Consider the following 22,678-nt stretch of genomic DNA (forward strand, 5'->3'; position numbering starts at 1 on the left):
ATGGTTAGTAATTATCGTAACGCTGGTAGCATATACATATACTCGTAATTTCCAGAGACCTCGATATTGATTAATCCAGAACTAACTAAATCGGCCATTGATTTGAACGAAACTCAATAGCGTTCAATAATAATATATATTTCGCCTTATGAATGCCTAATTTTGTAAAACCAATCTTGTTAATACCTTAAAAATGAGTGAGATTTATATGTTAGTAAATTTCAGAATTTGCACACATACGCACACATACATGCATATAAGTGGTCTGTTAGTGTCTCAAAACATGCTCACATTTGTTATCTATCTGTTTGTAACACGCCTGCGTAACGCATACAAAGCGAAATTATAGACACTTCCGAAGGAAGGGTCAAAACAACACAATGACAATTCCACGTGAAAAAATTGCAATGTGTGCACTGAGAGGAAAGTTGCGGGTCTGTAGCAAAACATTTTGAAAATTAGAATCTCTCGAGTCCGCGGCTCCCAGCCCGAGAGCGGCATCCACACAAATATAACGAAACCATTACTCCTTACCTATGCAAAAAAAAGCTTCGCCGCTCCAACCTCTTTTCGGCTTCCCGTGAAGTTCGTTTCAAAACTGCTAAGTACACACCTTTACACAACATGATGGGTGATTCCACAAGCAACGCCAGCACACACTCCTGGCAGGATCGCCAAATGTGCAATTCAACATCGCACATACGAATCACCCATCATGTTTACATTGCTTGCACTCGCGACTGACCTCGTGATGAAGGAAGAATTGACTGACCGCGAATGTGTCTCTTGCATGCGATGGCTGCTACGCTCTGTCATGTGACTGAAGCACAGTATATTAGACTTGTTCATGTTTATAGGCCTGTCCAACGCCACACACTTCCGTACTTCCATTTTAGAGGCGGAAGGTTTTGTTCTGTTGTTGTTTTAGTTTAGTTCTGTTGTTTATTTAGTGTAGAACTTACACATTTAAAGTCATTTCGAAATATTGTGTCCAAAACATCTGTATCTGCTGTAACCTCAATGTAACGTTTTATTCAAAAATAAATTCTGATTTCTGTATTCAAAAAATATAAATATATCCCAAACATGCGTTAACAAATTCAAACAAACAACACACTATTGCTTCAAACCTCCCCATCCACTTCGGTAGACCAACTCGGCTGCCCGCCTCGGGCGGAAATACGCAACCGCTACATCTTCAATCTTGGGAAAAGGGCTGCAGTTGGTACTCTTGCTAAGAAATTCCTTCCGGCGGGGTTCACCGGCGGATGAATTGCTGTCACAGTCGGGTAGTTTAGTGAGGATCACCGTAGAACTTCGTTCCAGCCGACCCGGTGCCGTGAAGGAAGTTTGACTATCGCGACCGCTTTTCGCCGGCGATTCGATACATGGTTGTGGCAGGATGGAATCCGCTGCAAGGGAGACAATATTGTATAGTCAAGCAGAAGATAGTTCGACAATTAGGTTGATATTGGAATATAGCGCAGAATCAAAACAGTTTAGAAATACGGCTATTGTTCAGTCAGTCACATTTTTTGTAAGGCATAAACTTACCAGGTGGAAATCGCACCCTAAGAAGTGTATCGTCAGGTAACTTCCATTTTTTCAGCTCATCGCTCCACTCGGAATCTTGCTCCAAACCTTCTAAGTTCCAATACCGACCATCTTTCCGCAACACTGGCAACGCCTTCTGAAACACAGCCTCATAGAACAGTATCTTTTTCTCTAGCAATCGAATCGTGGCCAAGTAATCGGCTCGATCCGTCTGAAACTCTCCCTGAATGTCAATGATATCTCGCTCTAGAGATTTTACCCTTCTTCGCTGTTGTCTTATCTGCTCGTAACGCACTTTTAACTCTTGTTGTATATCCGAATAATGTCCCTGTAACAAGTCTCGGTCCTCGCTTTGCTCCACCCTACTTATCACATGCGCCAACGCATTCAGGCGCTTTTCCGATGCCAACTTGTTTCGATACCGCTTCTCCTTTAGCTGAATGTCGTTCGCACGTTCGCCCCCAATCAATGCATCCTTAATTTCCCTAATTCGGTTGTATATTTCTTGTTTGTCAACCGGCGGCTTAATCGCTACTTCTGAATTCACTACAACTGCTTCTTCTTTTTCCGCATTTCTTTTCGAAACCAATTCTTGCATCTGACCTTCGTAATACGACTTGATCTTTTCTATATCCTTTACCAGCTCCTGTTTGGCAATTTTCTGTTGTTCATATTCTTTTCTCAAATTTGACACATCGATGTCGTACTGGTTCTTCAGAATTCGTTTTTCATCTTCGTAAGATGATTGAACTATCCCGGATGAAACAACCGTCTCCAGAACATCACGTGCCGAAACATCATTATCGGTCGGCAGCTTTCCTTCCATTGCAAGCAACTGCTTTAGTCGCTGAATTTCCTCTTGATATTCCCGAAGCATCGTGTCTTTGGGATCTTCGTTGATCTTCGGTTTATTGGCTATGTTCTTCGCTCGGCTTGCATAACGTAGAGTCGAAAGCGTTTCGTCATAATTGAAATCTGCTGGAGAAATGCAGGCAATCATCAGCGTCTTCGTATTGCCGCCCAATGAGTCCTGCAGTAACCGTGTCAATTTGGAATCCCTGTATGGTACATGTTTTGTTTTTCCGTCTACCAACGCCGAGATAACATTCCCCAGGGCCGAGAGGGAAAGATTAATCTTGGTTGCCTCCTTCAGCCTGTCACCAGTTGCTCCTGTTTTGCTTTGCCGCTCCGACCCAGCTAGATCTACTAGATTCAACTTTCCTCGTTTTATCACAGCTTCCTGCTCCGTACCGGTGGACATTTGCTCTAAACTAATTGTAAAAATTGAATGCGATCGAGAGCTTTCGATATTCATCAGCGTCGCACCAACTATCCGATTTTTGGCCCCCATCTCCAACAAATCAATGCATTCCTTCATCCCGTGCACCGTATGCATCGATAGACCTTGCACGGTAACTCCTTCACCAGGAACTTCTTTAATAGCGAGGTTTGCGCCACCACCCGAATTCAATGCCAACAGGTCCCTGATTGTTTCATTGTATATCTCAAGATAACTCACTAGGACCAGATATCGCACATCGGCTGCAACAGCAATCGCTTCGAACACGTGTTCGAACGACCGAGGGATGATGCCAATGTTGTTGGCGTTGTTCGGGTCTGCGGCAGACACATTGTACGTTGTCCCCTGCATTGTGTGCGACTTTCCGCAACCAGTTTGACCGTATGCAAAGATCGTCGCATTGTAGCCCTCGAGAACGCTCTAAAAAAGCAAACGAAATGATTTCAGTTGTTGAAAAATGAGACATATGAAACGTTCCTTACCTCGATCAACGGATAGCAGATCTCGCTATAAATGTTCTCGGTCGTTGCAGCATACCCGTAGGCGCTGTCGAATTTGAACGACTTTTGCGGTGCGCTTGCATCGTTTGGATTGTCTAAGTTTACGACTGAATTATCGATTTGAGTAATATTCTGTAGAAATAAAAGTATATGTGATTAGATTTAATAAAAATAATTTAAAATATTTTACTAATTACTTTGCATCCTGACGATTGTTCCCGTTTGTTCATCGGTCTACATCGGACCACTACCTTCACGTTTTCCGCCATGATTGTGTTTGATTACGGTTCAGCAGAATACTTGAAAATCACAGTTTGCTCCAATTCGTAATTAGTTTGCATAATTCCCGAGAGATCATTTCGAAACATTCCTTTTTGCCACGCTTATGTTTTGTTATCGTGGGTTGCGGACAGTACATGGCGGAGTAGGAAACCTGGCGTGAAAACAAATAAACCAACATGTTAATTACGTGCATAAAATATTCACGTGACAGGCGAACATTCTCCCGCAATGATGACGCAGTAATCATATTTGCTTTAATTTGACTTTGACAAATATTGACGATGAATTTAATCTGTGGAGTTTTCTAAACGAATATGATTCAAAGCAGAAGATCATTGTATGAGGTATTTATTTTCAACTTATTCACAGTTTCCACATGGAATAACTGTAACATAATCATAACTGATTTTGCTTAATTAATGTATGTATTAAGTTGTTCTAATTGTATCGTCTATTTATCTGTGGTATGAGAGTTTCAGACCTACGCCAACTGTTCGGAAAAATATTTTCTATCGTGGAAGATGGCTTCCGATATATCAGAACAGAAGGGAAGGATGGGCATTACGCCCCAACTATGCAAATACTGCTGTCTTAGTTGTAACAATTTCATTCAACAGTTCAACAATATAGCTAGCGGATGCCATCCTAAGATTTGCATAAAATCTCAATCATATTGATAATATGTATCCACTTTTCAAAAAGTAATGTTATTCTATTATCGGCAAAAGCCCGCCTTTTAGCTGGCAGCTCTTTGGTATGGACTGCATGGAGAAGCGTAGTACATTGTAGGGCAGTCCCACTGGGGCGTTTAGCCTTGCCAAAATGTTAGATGTCTCACAGTTTTGTCCTACAGTGTTAGTAAAAAAAATCTGCTCTGTGATTTTAAACCATTTAAACGATTGGATAATCCCTGGGATTAATTAGTTCAACTAATAGAAGGATATTTGAATTTTAGAAATGTCATGTCAAACTATCGAAAAAAATGCACGCCAAAGTCGCAGGAGCGCAAAAATTACACTCCAGTGTATTTTCAGTGCACGCGCTCCTTTGGCTCTCGATAGTTTGACATGACAATTTTTAAATTCAAATATCCATCATATTAGCTAATTAGTCGAACTTATTGAATCGCATTATATAATCGTTTAGACTGTATAAAATCGAAGAGCAACATATTTTTGCACAAAGTTTAGAACAACACTGATGTCTCATCAAAATGTGGAAAATTTCGGGTTTTCCTACCTTCCTGTCTATTCGCTTGACACTTTTTTCGCCTAATTTTAAAATCTTGTTTTGTTATGACCATCTCAAACACTATGAGTGTTTCCATAAAACGTTTTGCCTTGGGAGGCGTTTTGGAGTCTCTTCCCCTATACCAACGATGTAATTGAATAATCAATAGTGGTTCATATGGTCTATACGGTCATCCACTTTTCTATTAGGATACGTGGGATTCAGCTCGTGAAATAGGTTCAATAGATGGCTCGTGTGGGGAATGTCGGTTGGAAGGCAAGGTTAGAGAAAATTAGTGCTTTTAATTATTCAGGAAATATATATACAGGGGTTTAACGCGGCTTTTATATATGCGTTCAACGTCGTTGCATGGTTTTTATTGTGATTAATCGCTTCGTTTCGTTCCAAAAAGTTTCCAAATTCAGGCGTGTTTTTTGTTATTGTATAGCATATGCAATATTATCTACTGCTTTATGCGAAAAGTGTGTTTAGCAATGAAGTATACAAACATTATGATGCAAATTTACCAGTAAAATCATGTTTGATTCTTTGAGCGATGAAAGCTTGCCCTTGATGTGCATCGTGTATTAGATTCAAGAATTTTAGTATTTCCAAATTTCTAGAAAAATTGTAAGAGATTTTTAAGCTTCCGTTTCAACTTTACAAAAACTTTGCTATTGCAAATCGCATGTTGAGTTTTATGGAAGTTCCTTAAAATCCCAGAATAATCTCTAGTGCAGGGCTGCCCAACGTACGGCCCGCGGCCGGATGCGGCACTTGGCTCAATTTTAGTGGCCCGTGCACCGTGGCAGAAAATACGTCATACCCGGCCCACAAGCTTCTGTATATGGCTCGAGAAGCTTCTTTTTATAATTTACTAGACAAACCTGCCAGATCTTGCTCGGGTTGTTTTTTCGACTAATCTGCCAATCGTTTAAATAGCTATATATAGCTATATATGTAGACGATGAATCGGTAGGAATTGACTTTAATTTTTACGCTCTTTGCAAATGCTGGTCTAGATTTGTTAAACTTTCCCAATGAAGTGTTCTATCTTTTTATATATTTAAACACAGCTGATCTCATAATGGATCAATTAGTAAGGAAATCTTGCAAATCGGTCCATCCGTTCTAGAGTTATACTGCCTTGAAGGAAATGACTTTGTCGAAGACACCATGTTCGAAATTTCATTACTTTTGGAGATTTATTGATTTTTATGCCAACAAGTTTTGAACATGTTCGATGTATAAGTATATGTACAAGCATATGGAGACGCATGGTACATTAGGGCAGTTCAAATTTCAAAAATGTTTGAAAATTCTAACTCCCATATGTCTATTAGCATCATTTTGATAATATAGGAGCCCTGGCAAAATTTCAGGCAATTCGGTGGCCATTTAGGGGTGGCGCGAAGTCAATTTATGTTTATATGGAAATTTGTATGGGAGAAACTTAAAATTTATTCAAGTCTCCCTACAACTGTCAAATCGTGATGAATTCAAATAAACATTCCCAACCTCCCTTTTTGGAATCTATATAAATGAGACCTCCGGATAACACATTAGTTATGAGTGGATTGAACGGTTCTATTGACAGTGTGAATATGGGATAAATGGCTAAAATGGTGTAATTAGCCTCAATGTAGCAGTGGAAATATAAATCAAAATCAATGAGTTATCCACTGGTTGAGCTCAAATAGATTCCAAAAATGGAGGTTGGGGATGTTTATTTCAATTCATCACGATTTAAGAATTGTAGGGGGATTTGAATAAATTTCAAGTTTTTTCCATACAAATTTCCATATAAACATAAATTGACTTCGCGCCACCCCTAAATGGCCGCCGAATTGCCTGATTTTTTTCCAGGGCTCCTATATTATCAAAATGATGCTAATAGACATATGGGAGTTGTAATTTTCGAACATTTTTGAAATGTGAACTGCCCTAATGGTACATTGGTTCATCAACTCCTTGTGATGGGTGATTGGTGATATTCTCTGCCTTGCATAAAAATGAGTTTTCTTTTCCTTTGAGAAAATTAAAATCACGAACGGATGGGCCGATTTGCAAGATTTTCTCAATAATCGATTCGTCTTGGGCTCAGCTGTGTTTGTAAAGATAGAACATTGTGCTGGAGATGTTAAACAAATGTAAAAACACTACGAGTTTTGAAAGAAACCATCAAGCTCGAACTGAAATCGATCTGGCAGGGCTACCCAACGTACGGCCCGCGGGCCGGATGCGGCCCTCGGCTACATTTTTTGTGGCCCGCGGTGTGTAAGAAAAATAACCTTATAATCGGCCCGCCAGCTTTTCTAACTGGCTCGAGAGGTTTTTTTAATTATTCATTATTAAATATGTAATTTTTAAAACAAAACTCGCGCTGCAAAATCAGTCATTTGAATTTGAAATGAAAATAATATTTTACATAATTTGAAATGATTGCATTAAGTGACCTCAAGATACAAAAGGTTGATGTGGAACATCGCGTTTTCCATAAAGATTGGTCAGATGATGATGTTCATGTTGAAATAAGGAAGGCTGTTTTGCTTAATTTGTTTGGAAAGTTTTCTATACTGAAGAAATAGAACCTGAATCCAAGCATTCCATGAAATATGGTATTTGAAAGCGTCCAAGTAGGAAACAAAAGTTAATAGAACTTCAAAGGTTTCAATTTAAATTTTCATTTGTTAATTCAAATTATTGCTACAATGGATTATTAAAGCATCAAACTCTCTCTTAACTCAAGCTAAAACGAAGTCAGAAAATGCAGTACGGGCCAGTTTTGCTGTTAGTAAATTTTTGCACGGATCAAACCTTTCCATGTTGTTAAAAACGGAGAACTTGTTAAGGAATGCATTTCGGTTGTTGCTCACATCGTGTCCTAAGGAAACAACCTCTTTCAATAGCACGACCCACGACCTCCTGCGTATGAGGCAGAAGCGGTAGCCATATGACCACCAAGCCCGTTATTTTATATTTAGAAAAATAAATCTTATTATAAAAGCAAAAACCCAGATTAATCCCCTAGCGGTGATGGAGCCTTTCTCGTGTGTTATAAAAATAGTATTTTGGCCATCACTTTTAAGCCCATAGTCCGATATGACCAATTTTCAATAGGAAACAATAGGATAGAAGCCTGCGTCGAATGCAACTTGTTGCGAGCATTGAGGATAAGTGCTTGAAAAATGAGTGACACTTTTTGCTAAATTTTGATACGTGGGTGCGCACACCCAAGTAACATTTCAAGTTTTATTCCGCTCTAGGAGTGGTTTTCAAGATTAAATAATATGATCGACCAATAAAACTCACTATAACACGACAACCTTTTGATGACCACTATAAGAGTAAGATATGGCCAAGTGGCCCTCCCTGGATAACCGCTATAAACCTATTATAAAAGTATTAAAAAACCCCTTTTAAACTACTCGCAGAAAAGGGAATTTGGCTGCGGTAGCTGTCAAAAATGTTGCTTTGAAAAAGAGAAATAAACCTTTGCCGAAAAATAATAACAAAATAAATGGTTGTTGAGGATAATTATGAGGGGGGTTACAAAATAACGTATTTTACAGGATTGTCGTTCATTGTACTTTCCTTAAAATGAGGTGCGCGTTCGATTTTATGGTGAAAGCTAAAAAAAAAAATGAGATTGATCACCAAGCGCTCTCAAAATAGGGCAATCAAATAAAAAAATCTTCACCGTGTTTTTAGCGCGATTATTTAATAGTACCTTTATTATGTGATTTAGAGTAATGGTGTCTTCGAGACATTTTATCAGTAAGTCGACGCGCTTCTTTGAAGGTATTCAGCCTAAAAGTGAGATGGAAAATTTATTTTTTTCACTTACATATTACAACATGGAAGGTATACGTCTTCGCAAACGTTGTGGCAAAAGTTCTCCTGAAAAACTTTGACGAAGACACCAAGTACGAAATTTCATTACTATTAAAGATTCATGAATTTCTATGTCAACAAGTTTTGAATATGTTCGATGTATAAGTATACAAGCATATGGAGACGCATGGTCCATTGGTTCATCAACTCCTTGTGATGGGTGATTGATTTCTACCTTGCATAGTAAGAAATGTTTTTGGAGAAAGGTTCCTTACATTCTCTTACAGCTCTACAGTTCAGGTATTGATTTAATGTTCATTACTTGTACTTTGTTATGCGTATGAGATTGACTGCCACAATTTGCCCGTTGTCCAGTTGCAATTAAGTCAAATAGGGGAACGGTTCGCCACTTCATCTCATAGCTCCTATTTCAATCCCATCAGAAACAAAACAATGGAAAGGAATTTGGTTTGTTTATTATTTTTGTGATTTTTTTCAGCAGTGAGCACGCATGTTGAGAAAAAGAAGCGATGAATTTGGTGCCGTATTTCTTTGTTTAGCGATGAGATGGATATATGTACAGTGAGATGGAGATCGGAACATTTCCCCTACATATTACTAAAAAAATCCAATAAAACTGTTATCACTTTTTTTTATTTTTCAAATTTTCAAGTCACAATAGCCACCAAACGGCGTATTTTAATATTATCTAAAACTTTCTAGAACATGCAAAAAATGTAGAAATTAAAGAGAAAAAGATATGATGAAAAAAACATTTTTAAGGGGTTGTCTGCATAAAACGTAAAAAAGTTTTTCAGGAGAACTTCTGCTACAACTTTTATGAAGAATTACACCTTATATGCTGTGAAGTGAAAAAAATTAATTTTTCATATCACTTTTAGGGTGATTGATCAGTAAGCTGAATACATCCAAGAAGCGCATTTACTTACTGATAAAATGTCTCGAAGACACCATTACGCTAAATTCAATAATAAAGGTACTATTAAATAAAACGCGCTCAAAACACGATTTTAGCCACTGCGTATCGGTCTGTATTATAAATTCGCGTAGGAGACGAGCACCCTAACAACAAACACCACGCGGGAACCGCAATGACCTCTATATCTACATACGAAGGTCCCCGCAGCCCACCCGGAAGTTTTTGTTGTAGGAGTGAGCATGGTGTTCACTGCATCACAGTAGTCTTTACTGCAGCTGCTGGTTTTGTTCAGGACGCCACCAGCGGTGTAGTTTCGACATAATCTGCTGAGACATAATATGCGCTTGCGACTCGTAGACACATCACTCAGATAAGTTTCTTTACGTTGTACTTGGCATTTAGTGCTACGACCCATGCTGGTACGCCGTAGCGGATTATAGACAATGCTACACCCGCTATAAGTCTACGCACCTTACTTTGCACCGCCGATCCGTTGGACATCATTCGTGATAAAGACTTTATCGCCAATGATGCCCGTAGGCCTGCATAATTGACGTGGCTCGTGAAATTGAGCTGATCGTCGATCATCACACCCAGATGCTTTAACGATCTTACGGAGTTGACTGTTCAGGTCCTTACTCTTATCCTCACTTGCTGCAACCCAACCCGGTTATGCACTACAACGACCTCTTGTGATGTGAAAGGGATAACCTTCTCGACAAATACAAAAAGTGTGACGAAGGGGGGTTGAAAATAGCCAAATTTTGCGTGATGTACTTTATGGATCCTCCCCAAGTGTAATTAAAGCGCAGTACCTAATACCTATTAAAACTACGCGCTACCTTTGTCGTATCCGTTACCGACCGAATTGCTTCGATTGTAGAAAGGCCTTTACGGAAACCACACTGGCTGCTCCTTTAGCCACCAGTACACTCCGTATCAGGGTTTGCAGAAATCGCTCTCAATAGATAACGAACATCGATAAAAGAGAGGCAAAAACTGTTCCGAATCATAACAAGCCATGATAACAAATTTATTAAACTTGTATACAAGTGCGAAAAAACAGAATCGGATAGGAAGCCCTCACAGAAAAATGGTGATTCTCGCTTTGTTTTCGCTCATTTCGTGTTGGTAACAGCTTGCGAAAAAAGTCTCTCGCCGTATGCTACATATCGTGTATGTATACAGAGATGATAAATGAAAGTCTTATTCATTCTCTTTAGGATTCAATCCCTGCTCCGTATAGTCTGACAATCTATTCAGGTTCACCTTTTCTGGCAACGTCCCTGTTGTGTCGAGTAGGCAAACTGGTCTGTATGCCTTCATCCAGGCATCGTTAAAGGCAGCTCCTAAACATATCTAGATCAGCAAGAATGGCGTGTTTAAGGACCAGGTTTGGAATACCTTCCGGACCTGGTGCCTTACTGAGCTCACGTTTGCTTGCAGCTTGCAATAAGTTCCACGTTAGTCACTAGCGGTACCACATCGATTGGCTTCGATTGGCTTCCATTAGAAACTACTCTGAAAATTTTCTTTAGGATTACCTATTTCATTCTTCCATAATTTTCCGGAAAAATTCTTTCAACAAAATTTCCGGGATTTTTCCTGCAATAATTTGAAAGGAATTTCACATTGTTTTACTAAACGAATTTTTGGAGAAATTTATAAAGGGAGGTTTCACGAAAAAATCTCTGGAGGAATATTCAAATGAACTACAAAGGAATTTTTGTAAATTATTCCTAGAGGAGTTCTCGAAAGAATTTCTGGAGGATTTACTGGGGAAATTTCAAAAGAAATTCCTGGAGGAATTTCCAAATGTATTTTAGGAGAAACCAAAGAAGAACCCAAATAGATTTTGGACAAAAATTTCAAAACAAATTTCTGAAGGAATTGTTGACGGAATTTCATAAAGAAATATCAAAAAACAAATGTGGAGGAATTTCATAAGTTTATTCAAAAGTTCGTTCGGAAAATCCTCACCCAGGAATTTATTCGATTAGTTACCCTGAAATTGTTTCAGGCATACCTTCAAAAGTTCCGGTAGGAATTGCATCGTTAGTTTCTTCTCTCGCTTAAGGAATTTCTTCAAAAATGCTCCGCAAATGCATCAAGAAGAACTTTCGAACGTTCTAAAAGTCTCTAAGAAGACTCGAATAATATTTAAAGAGTCTTTGATAAATATAAAAAAAGTCTCTAAGAAATTCTTTTGAAAATTTGTCTAAGAATTCCTTCAGAAACCCCTCCGGATTTCCCATCCAGATTTCCTTTAGCAATACTTTCAGAAATTCTTCCAGGTATTCCAACGAAAACTCCATACCCTCGGTTCAAGTCCGTCGGAATTCCATATGAAATTGCTTTGGAAATTTTGTCGGAATTCTTACTGAAATTGCTTCAGTAAACCTTTCAAAATTCCCTTAAGACGGCGGTTCTCAACCTTTTTCTTGAGAGGTACCCCTTCGAACTTTTGCATTCATTGAGGTACCCCCTATTTTCATCGTCGAAATCAAAATAAGCGTAACTAATAACTTCATTATTCACATGGTTTCTATCCGAAAAGTTGATTAAAATTTTAGTTGTTTCGTGGAATTTTCCTATTTGAATAAAGTGTATACATCAATCTTCCATGCCTCTTAAAAAGACGCTTCCGAGCCTTTTGAAAGAAGGTTTTGACCCTCTTGAAGCAAGCTTTCGGATTGAAAATTGTCTCGACTTCCCTGGGCATAAAAGTATCATCGTGTTAGCCTCATGATATACGAATGCAAAAATGGTAACTTGGCTTAGAAACCTCGCAGTTAATAACTGTGGAAGTGCTGAAGGAACACTAAGCTGCGAGGCGGCTCTGTCCCAGTGTGGGGATGTAATGCCAATAAGAAGAAGAAGAAGGAAGGTTTCCGACCCTTTTGAAAGGAAGGCTCCCAAGCAGGACTGACAATAGTCATCGTCATAGCACGAAATGTCACAGTAGCGACGAAGTGCAGAGTCTTCATTGCTACTCCACACATCGTCAATGACGCGCACGATGTTAGCTTTCGTCGTGTAACCAAATCGTCATGACGGCATCGAAGAACGAAGACTTCATACCGTTATTCTTCAAACGGCAGCTGTCATTCGAAGATTTTTTTAATCCTTTGTAATAATGAGTTTGAAGTGACGAAGACTAATTTTTTTTCGCTTTCCCCATACGACTAGAATGACTATTGTCAGCCCTGCTCCTAAGAATCTTGAAAAGAGGCTTTCAAGCCCCAGAGGCTTACGAGTCTCTTGAAATGAGGCTTCCGTGCTTCTTGATAGGGGCTTATGAGCCTCTTGAAAGAAAGCTTCCGAAACATCTTGAAAGGATGCCCCTGAACCCTTTGGAAGGAGGTCTCTAAAGCTCTTGAAAGCAGGTTTCCGAGCCTCTTGAAAGAAGGCTTCTGAGAATCTTGAAATGCATCCAAGCTTTAAAAAGAGACTTACGAGTCTCTTGAAATGAGCTTTCCGTGCTTCTTCCGAGCCTTTTGGTAGAAGGCTTTCAAGCCTCTTAAAAATAGACTTCCGAGACTCTTGAAAGGAGGCCTCTAAACCATTCGAAAAAAGGCCTCTAAGGCTCTTGATACCCTAGCAGCACAAATGTTTCATATAGACCATTGCAACTCATATGTGACCAGATTTGGTTACAATCAAGTTGCTGCAACCATTTTGGTCCAACTTGTGCTGCTTGGGAAGGAGGCTTTCGAACCTCCTGAAAGAAGGCTTTCGACCCTCTTGAAAAGCTGCTTCCGAGCCTCTCGAAAAAAGGCTTCTGAGAATCTTAAAAGGAGGCTTCCAAGCCTTTTAAGAAGAGGCCAGGGATTGAATCCAAAAAAAGAATGAAAAGTCTCTCACTTATCATCTATGTATACATATACGCATACCGTGTAGCATACCGTGAGAGACTTTTTTCGCAAGCTGTCATGATAAAGAACTAATTCGGGAGGCCATACCCCATGATAAATTTCTTTTAGAAAGCTTCAAACTGTTGCTGGTGATGCATTTCAACTTGTTCTTCACTGCTGTACGGTTACTAATACGAAATAAGCGAGAAAAAGCGAAAATCATCACTTCTCTTTGGGGCTGCCTATCCGATTCTGTTTTTTTCGCGATTGTATACAAGTTTGATAAATTTGTTATCATGACTTGTTATGATTCGGAACAGTTTTTGCCTTCCTTTTATCGTTGTTCGTTATCTATTGAGAGCGATTTCTGCAAACCCTGGAAGAGGCTTAAGAGTCTCTTGAGATAAGGCTTTCGAGATTCTTGAAAGGGACTCCAGAGGTTCCTGGTAAAAGATTTCTTACATTCTTGAAAGAAAGCCTACAAGCCCCTTGAAAGAAAGGCTCTAATGCTCTTGAAAAAGGCTTCTGAATCTCTTGAAAGGAGGCTTTCGACCCTCATGAAAGGATGCTTCCGAGCTTCTTGAAAGGGACTTACGAGCCTATTGAAAGAAGGCTTCTGATACTATTGAAAAAAGGCTTCCGAGTCTTTTGAAAGGAGGTATCTGAACCATTTGGAAGGAGCCTCTAAGGATCTTGAAAGGAGACCTCTGAGCCTCATTGAAGAGAAGCATCACAACCTCCTGAAAGATGGCTCTTGATATTCTTCAAAGGGTGCTTCGAAGTATTCTGAAAGGAGGCTTTTGATCCTCTTAAAGATGGCTTTTAAGAATCTTGAATGAAGGCTTTCAAGCCTTTTAAAAAAAGGCGTACAAGTCACTTAAAATAAGGCTTCCAAGCTTCTTGAAAAGAGTTCCCGAGCTTCTTGGAAGAAGGCTTCTGAGACTCTCTAAATGAGGTCTCTAAGGCTCTTGAAAGAAGGTTTTTGATCCTATTGAAGAAGGCTTTTGATCCTCTTGAATAAGGCTTTTGAAAATCTTGAATTGAGGCTTCCAAGCCTTTTAAAAAAAAGCGTCCGGGTCCCTTAAAATGAGGCTTTCGAGCCTCTTGAAAAGAGGTTACCGAGCCTCTTGAAAGAAGGTTTTTGAGCCTCTCGTCTTGAAATGAGGCTATTTGGAAGAATGCTTTCGGGCCTCTTGAAATGAGGCTTCTGAACATTTTGAAGAGAGGCTTCTAAGCCGTTTGAATTCCGAACCTCTTGAAAGAAGGCTTCCGAGTCTTTTGATATGAGGCTTCCGAGCGTGTAGAAAGGAATCTTCCGAGCCTCTTGAAAGGAGACTTTCGAGTCTCTTGAAAGGAGACTTCCGAGCCACTTGTTAAAAGCCATCGAAACCTCGTGAAAGGCCTTTTGAAAGGAGGTTTCCGAAACTCTTGAAAGCATGCTTCCGAGCTGCTTTAAAGGGGGCTTCCGAGCCTCTTGCGACGTAGCTATTCTGCTTTTCAAAAAAAAAAGTACTTTAAGCCTTTTAAATGGGGACTTCTTACCTTTAGATTCTAGATTTTAATCGGATGCATATACATTGTCATATTATACAATGCCTTATCTCGATCAGATAGATTACATTAAAGATTTTCAAACTTTGTACCTTCGTCATTTTATTCTTTTGACCTTTTATCCTACAGTCATTAAAACACTGGGCTGGTTGTGGTAGGCAAGATTAACTTTACTTTGATTTACTGATCACCATCCATATTATGTACAACTCAAAGTTTTAGAATCAAAAGTTAAACAATTATCAAAGCTTTATGAATAAGTTTTTATTAGAATTGTAATACATCCGCCATTACGCATTTTTGTCCGAGGTACCCCCTGGGGCCAGCAAAGGTAACCCCAGGGGTACATGTACTCCAGGCTGAGATCCGCTGCCTTAGGACAATTCCTTAGGAAATTTCTTTAATATTTCTTCTGAAAATTGCTCTAGGAGTTTCTGCAGTAAATGGCTTGAGAATTCCTTCGAACTTTTTTTAATGAATTTCTTTCAGCAATTGTTTCCGGAATTTCTTAAAGAAATTCATTCAGTATACCTTATGAAATCCCTTCGGACACTTTAATAATAAATTCTACGAGTTCTAACATTTTTTTTTTAAACTTCCTCCAGGATTTTTTGTGTGTTTTCTTTTAATTCCTTCGGACATTCCCCCGCAAATTTAATTAGAAATTTCTTGAGATCTTCGGGCATTTCTTAAGGATATTTTTCAAAAATCACTTCCGGAATTCATTTAGAAATTATTTTTGGAATCATTCGGAAATTACTTTGGGAGTTCTTCGTAAATTTCATCTGGAAATTCCTTTAAAATTTCGTTTAGAAACTCTTCTAAAAATTCCTTTAGTATTACCTATTTTGTTCTTTCTAAATTGCCGGAAAAAATTCCAATAAAATAATCGGAATAATTCCTGCTGATTCCAGATCGGAAGAAATTTCATATGGTTTTACTAAAACAATTTCTCAAGAATTTCCTGGAGGAAGTTTCTGAGGAATTTACAGATATTACCGGGAGAAGTTATCAAAAGAATATCCGAAGGATTTCCAACATATCCTGGAGGAATTTCTCATTTGATTTCCATGACATTCTTAAACTAATTCTACAATTATCAAGGTATTAGCCAGAATTACGCAATTATTAGGTCGCCATTTCTCCCATTAAACTGTTACGAAAAATGGAATATGTTTCTTCTACTAAAAACATGCAACTTCGTCCCGAACGTTTTTATTCAAACGTATTTATTCAGTTGTTTAACGATTAAAATCACATCCATCACATAATTCCACATTCGACTCAATATATTATTCAAAGATCCTGAAAATGTCACTCACGGAAACGTGTCACGGTCATTCCCAGGACTCGCACTGCTCCCGTTCTGTTATATCAACATATCACCCACCGTAATGACCAGGTACAACATCATTCCCTACTTATTTAATGGGTAGAGCCGCAACCACCTCCCGGTACTAGTGAAAACCATTGTTGTGATGTTGAGTTGGGGGTATTTCCCGTGCTAAACGACCTCGCTAATAGATTTCCACGCTACCAAACGAACCAGTTGAACGGTCACGCGAGATCACCAAAACCAATACCGAACAGAACAAAGATCACGCAATCCAATCAATAACTAGTACCCGTGGCTGGGTGAAATGTTCCCAGAACTGACCACCGCCATTAGTTGATGGCAGAAGGTTCAATTTAGTTTAAACTCGCGATTCAGCAGTTTGTGGCCGTGACGTAGATCGATTGCATTAACTTTCTCAATTTTAAATGCATTAGTTCAAGTTTAAGGCAACCTGTGCTTTTACCTTATATGATACTTTCCTAATTTTTCTTACAGGCATTTGAGAGCTTAATACTTAAGATAAATAGCATCCATGTAGGTAGTCGAATCTCATCTTAGTGTTATAAATGCAATTCCACGATTATTTATAAATTGTATGTTGTGTTGTTAAAACGATAGTATTCTATGCACAATTGAGAAAAAAAAGAATCTGACATACAGGGGATGGACAAAATAATTAGGATAGGCAAATTTTAGGTAAAATTATATGTGTTGTAACTCCCTTAGTTATCATCCGATTTTGACAATTCAGGCATGCCTGAACTAGAAAATTAATGCAGTTTGACGGTATGTCCATGGAATCGACTATGGCCACCGGATTCCGGAGATATTCCGGGTTTTTCAGAGGTAGGTTCAAAACCGTAAATTTGAGGTGGATATTAGGAGAAGTTGTGGTTAAAAATTGAACAATATTAGTAACCACAAATGAAGTAGGGCTCTTGCTGATTGGAACCATATATTGAAATTTAGAATCGGACCAGAATCAAGTGAGATATGGCCATTTCTTTAAAATCGGTTCCGATCGATACTTGTCAAAGGGGTCAGGCCACAACTTCATTTGAATCTCGCTTTTTGATAGATCGTCCACTATGATTTTATTCTAGAGGGCCTCTAATGTGTCCAGAATGAAAAACCAATTGAATAAACGAATCCTGGAGTCGCTGGGATGTCCCCGGGGAACCTGTGAATGGGGACATTTAAGTTTTACCACCAAAATCAGTCATTCGACGGCTCTTTTTTCATGGTTTTCGATCAGGAAGCGAAGTATGAATAGAAAATGTTCCATTGACGGCTCTGACCGCTTCCAGGGTCTACGGATTGGCCCCGGGGAACCTGTGGAAGGGGACATTTTAGTTTTACCAAAAAAACCAGTCGTTCGACGGCTCTTTTTTCATGGTTTTCGATCAGGAAGCGAAGTATGAATACAAAATGGTCGATTTACGGTTTTGACCGCTTCCAGGACCTACAGATTCGCCCCGGGAAACCTGTGGAAGGGGACATTTTGGTTTTAGCACCAAAACCAGTCATTCGACAGCTCTTTTTTCATGGTTTTCGATCAGGAAGCGAAGTATGCATATAAAATGGTCTATTGACGGCTCTGATTGCTTTCAGGACCTACTGGTTGCCTCCGAGGAATCTGTGGAAGAGGACATTTTATTTTTAGCACAAAAACCAGTCATTCGACGGCTCTTTTATCATGGTTTTCGATCAGGAAGCAAAGTATGAATATAAAATGGTCCATTGTCGGCTCTGACCTCTTCCAGGACCTAAGGATTGAACCCCGGGGAACCTGTTGAAGGGGACATTTTAGTTTTAGCATCAAACCTAGTCATTCAAAGGCTCTTTTTTCATAGATTTCGACCAGGAAGCGAAATATGAATTAAAAATTACCATTGACGGCTCTGACCGCTTCCAGGACCTACAGATTGCCCCCGAGGATTCTGTGGATGAGACCACTTTAGTTTTAGCACTCAAACCAGTCATTCGATTTTCGATCAGGAAGCGAAGTATGAATATAAAATGGTCCATTGACGGCTCTGACCGCTTCCAAGACCCACGGATTGCTCCTGGAGAATCTGTGGAAGAGGACATTTTATTTTAAGCATCATAACCAGTTATTCGACGGCTCTTTTCTAGTGGTTTAGATTAGGAATCGAGAAATGAATATAATTGGCCCAGGAAACCTGTGGAAGGGGACATTTTGGTTTTAGCGCCAAAACTAGTCATACAACGGCTCTGTTTTCATGGCTTTGGATCAGAAAATGAAGTATGAAGTAGGCAGGTTCCCCGTGAGCTATCCGTAGGTCCAGAAAACGGTCAGAGCCGTCAATGATTCATTTCTTGTTCATTCTTCACATTCTGATTGAAATCCATGAAAAAAGAGCCGTCCAATGATTGGTTTTTGTGCTAAAACTAAAATTTCCCCTTCCACAGTTCCCCGGGGCAATCCGTAAGTCCTGGAAGCGGTCAGATCCATTAAGGGTCCAATTTATACTCATACTTCGCTTTCTGATCAAAAATCACGAGAAAAAAACCGTCGAGATATTGGTTTTGGTGCTGCAACTTAAATGTTATTTTCCACTGGTTTTCCGGGGGAATCTGTAGGTCCTGAGAGCGGTCAGAGTCATCAATGGCCAATTTTATATTAATACTTTGCCTATATTAAAGAAGAGCTGTCGAATGATTGATTTTGGTGTAAAAACTTAAATGTCCCCTTCAACAGGTTCCTCGGTGGCAACCAGTAGGTCCTGGAAGCGGTCAAAGCTGTCAATGGTCCTTTAATATTTATACTTTGCTTCCTGATCGAAAACCTATAAGACCCGTCGAATAACTGATTTCAGTGCTAAAACTTATATGTTCCCTTCCACAGGTTCCCCGGGGGCAATCCTTGGGTCCTGGAAGCGGTCAGAGCCGCCAATGATCCATGTTATTTTCGTACTTCGCTTCCTGATCGATAACCATGAATGAAGAGCTGTCGAATGGCTGGTTTTGGTGCTAAAACTAAAATGTCCCCTTCCACAGGTTCCTCGGGGCCAATCCGTAGATCCTGGAATCGGTCAGAGCCGTCAATGGATCATTTTATATTCATACTTCGCTTCCTGATCGAAAACCATGAAAAAAGAGCCGTCGAACGACCGGTTTTGGTGGTAAAACTAAAATGTCCCCTTCCACAGGTTCCCCGAGGCCAATTCATAGATCCTGGAAGCGGTCAGAGCCAACAATGGACCATTTTATATTCATACTTCGCTTCCTGATCGAAAATCATGAAAAAAGAGCCGACGAACGACTGGTTTTGGTTGTAAAACTAAAATGTCCCCTTCCACAGGTTCCCCGGGGCCAATCCGTAGATCCTAGAAGCGGTCAGAGCCGTCAATGGACCATTTTATATTCATATTTCGTTTCCTGATCGAAAACCATGAAAAAAGAGCCTTCGAATGACTGATTTTGGTGGTAAAACTAAAATGTCCCCTTCCACAGGTTCCCCGAGGCCAATCCGTAGATCCTGGAAGCGGTCAGAGTCGTCAATGGACCATTTTATATTAATACTTCGCTTCCTGATCGAAAACCATGGAAAAAGAGTCTTCGAACGACTGATTTTGGTGGTAAAACTAAAATGTCCCCTTCCACAGGTTCCCCGAGGCCAATCCGTAGATCCTGGAAGCGGTCAGAGTCGTCAATGGACCATTTTATATTAATACTTCGCTTCCTGATCGAAAACCATGGAAAAAGAGTCTTCGAACGACTGATTTTGGTGGTAAAACTAAAATGTCCCCTTCCACAGGTTCCCCGAGGCCAATCCGTAGATCCTGAAAGCGGTCAGAGCCAACAATGGACCATTTTATATTCATACTTCGCTTCCTGATCGAAAATCATGAAAAAAGAGCCGACGAACGACTGGTTTTGGTGGTAAAACTAAAATGTTCCCTTCCACAGGTTCCCCAGGGCCAATCCGTAGGTCCTGGAAGCGGTCAAAACCGTAAATTGACCATTTTATATTCATACTTCGCTTCCTGATCGAAGATCATGAAAAAAGAGCCGACGAACGACTGGTTTTGGTGGTAAAACTAAAATGTCCCCTTCCACAGGTTCCCCGGGGCCAATCCGTAGATCCTGGAAGCGGTCAGAGCAGCCAATGGACCATTTTATATTCATACTTCGCTTCCTGATCGAAAACCATGAAAAAAGAGCCGTCGAATGACTGATTTTGGTGCTAAAACTTAAATGTCCCCATTCACAGGTTCCCCGGGGACATTCCAGCGACTCCAGGATCCGTTAATTCAATTGGTTTTTCATTCTGGACACATTAGAGGCCTTCTAGAATAAACTCATAGTGGATGATCTATCAAAAAGCGAGATTCAAATGAAGTTGTGGCCTGACCCCTTTGACAAGTATCGATCGGAACAGATTTTAAAGAAATGGCCATATCTCACTTGATTCTGGTCCGATTCCAAATCTGAATATATGGTTCCAATCAGCAAGAGCCCTACTTCATTTGTGGTTACTAATATTATTCAATTTTTAACCACAACTTCTCCTAATATCCACCTCAAATTTACGGTTTTGAACCTACCTCCGGAAAACCCGGAATATCTCCGGAATCCGGTGGCCATAGTCGGTTCCATGGACATACCGTCAAACTGCATTAATTTTCTAGTTCGGACATGCCTGAATTGTCAAAATCGGATGATAACTAAGATAGTTACAACACATCTAACTTTACCCAAAATTTGCCTATCCTAATTATTTTGTCCATCCCCTGTATATTCTAGACCGGATAGACAGTAAAATCCGCAATTACCGGCTTGACTCTGTCGTGTTTTATAGACATTTAAATAATCTATTACGTCTAGGAATTCTGTTTCTATCACCGGCTGATTCCTTTTATGTATCTTCATTCATAAGGTTTTCATTCTTAGGCTGATTAAGAGAATATGTTCAAAGACTCCAAATAGTTAGGCATAACAAAATCATATAGAAGCTTGTCAAATCATTATTATGTCCTTTTTCAAACCACCTCCATCACCTTACTGAACGGTCATCATTTACCGGATCAAAATGCTGATGCACGACATGTCCAGTCCATTAATCCTCAAAACGAACGATGATGTGTGTGGTCTGGAAGGCACATTAAAACATCGATTTCCACCTACCGGTGGAAACCTCTGCTATCTACCATGTGAACGAACATGCTATGCACATCAATAATGAAACAGCAGCAGCAACAATATTTCTAATGGTCAATTTCCTTTATTATCTTGGCACTACTATCGCTATACCTGCACAGCACTACACAGTCAATAGTTATCCTTTCGAAACTCGGCGTCACGATACACATCGTTGGTAACGAATTTTCTGTTGTGACACAAATGGTCACCAAAGCAACTGATACTTTTCTTGTTCACTTATCACGAATCACTCACGTACGTATGCACGCACGCGAGCAAAGTTCACCGAAATTTCCCTTTCTTTTGCAAAACTTTGACCAATGGGGAAAATCCATCATCTCAAAGGTTTGTTTACCTTTCTGTTTTCCTCGTGCTATGTTCTTCCCTTGGTTTCTCACGCACTTTGAAACATTTTTCTTTCAATTTTCTCATTGTATTTGCGCATTATGACAAACATCAAGAGAATAGGAAATTTCAAAGTATTTTAAGTTCCTTATAATGTGACTAATATTAATATTTGATAAGCTAGATGTCCGAACTTTCGAATGTCCAACGCAAAACCCGGTATTCTACTATACTGAGAACTACGACTAGTACGTCCGTTTTGAATCGCGGCGCACATGGTTGTGAAAGTAAAACGAACATCTAATAAACCACGGATAGGTGCCTCAAACGCCGTCCATACATTACGTTTGGTTGCTCAGATTGGAAAAGAATTTCTTTATGAGAAATATAAAAATTAAATTAGCTACGCGGACGATTGATATCGAATCGATAGCTATTTTCTTAATTTTAGTAAAATAAGAGAGGATATACTACAATAGTTCTAATTAATAGACGAATAATTCTTTAATAATATAATTCTTTAATAAAAAAAATCAGAAGGGTTATATACAAGATACAACCGCCCGACGTAAACTACGTAAAGCAGATCATAAGATAATAATTAATCTGCTTAGAGCTTAGAGTGATTGAAATTTTGACTTTTTTCGCTCCCCTATGCTTGAACGATAACATTTGCTGTTTTGATGAACCTCCTAAATTTTCAACTGAATTGGTTGTAATTTAACTGAGTACGAGCAGTTTGAAGTTTGTATGGAAATCGCCCCGTGTATGTATGTGAAAGATCGT

The 22,678-nt window shown here is 39.5% G+C and overlaps 2 protein-coding genes across 2 annotated transcripts in view; one reads left to right on the forward strand and one right to left on the reverse strand.

Moving 5' to 3' along the window:
• LOC134224903 (saccharopine dehydrogenase-like oxidoreductase) overlaps nt 1–22,678 on the forward strand; it is a 106,655-nt gene that overhangs the window by 18,910 nt on the left and 65,067 nt on the right. The gene's annotated exons all lie outside the window — the stretch shown is intronic.
• On the reverse strand, nt 1,018–22,154 carry LOC134208323 (kinesin-like protein KIF17). The gene is made up of 5 exons (XM_062684326.1): nt 21,903–22,154; nt 3,552–3,787; nt 3,337–3,486; nt 1,555–3,274; nt 1,018–1,412 (listed from the first exon to the last, which is right to left on the reverse strand). Exons 2-5 carry the CDS (start codon nt 3,621–3,623, stop codon nt 1,117–1,119), a joined length of 2,238 nt encoding a protein of 745 aa, XP_062540310.1. The 5' UTR covers nt 3,624–3,787; nt 21,903–22,154; the 3' UTR covers nt 1,018–1,116.

Source organism: Armigeres subalbatus, chromosome 1, assembly GCF_024139115.2.
Source record: "Armigeres subalbatus isolate Guangzhou_Male chromosome 1, GZ_Asu_2, whole genome shotgun sequence".
NCBI lineage: Eukaryota > Metazoa > Arthropoda > Insecta > Diptera > Culicidae > Armigeres > Armigeres subalbatus.

Bases quoted from the DNA above. Each gene is read 5' to 3' on its own strand.
- LOC134208323 (XM_062684326.1), bottom strand. From the start codon at position 3,623: ATGGCGGAAAACGTGAAGGTAGTGGTCCGATGTAGACCGATGAACAAA. The intron at 3,487-3,551 runs GTAATTAGTAAA...TTATTTCTACAG, and splicing joins AACAATCGTCAGGATGCAAA to AATATTACTCAAATCGATAA. The intron at 3,275-3,336 runs GTAAGGAACGTT...TTGCTTTTTTAG, and splicing joins TCTGCTATCCGTTGATCGAG to AGCGTTCTCGAGGGCTACAA.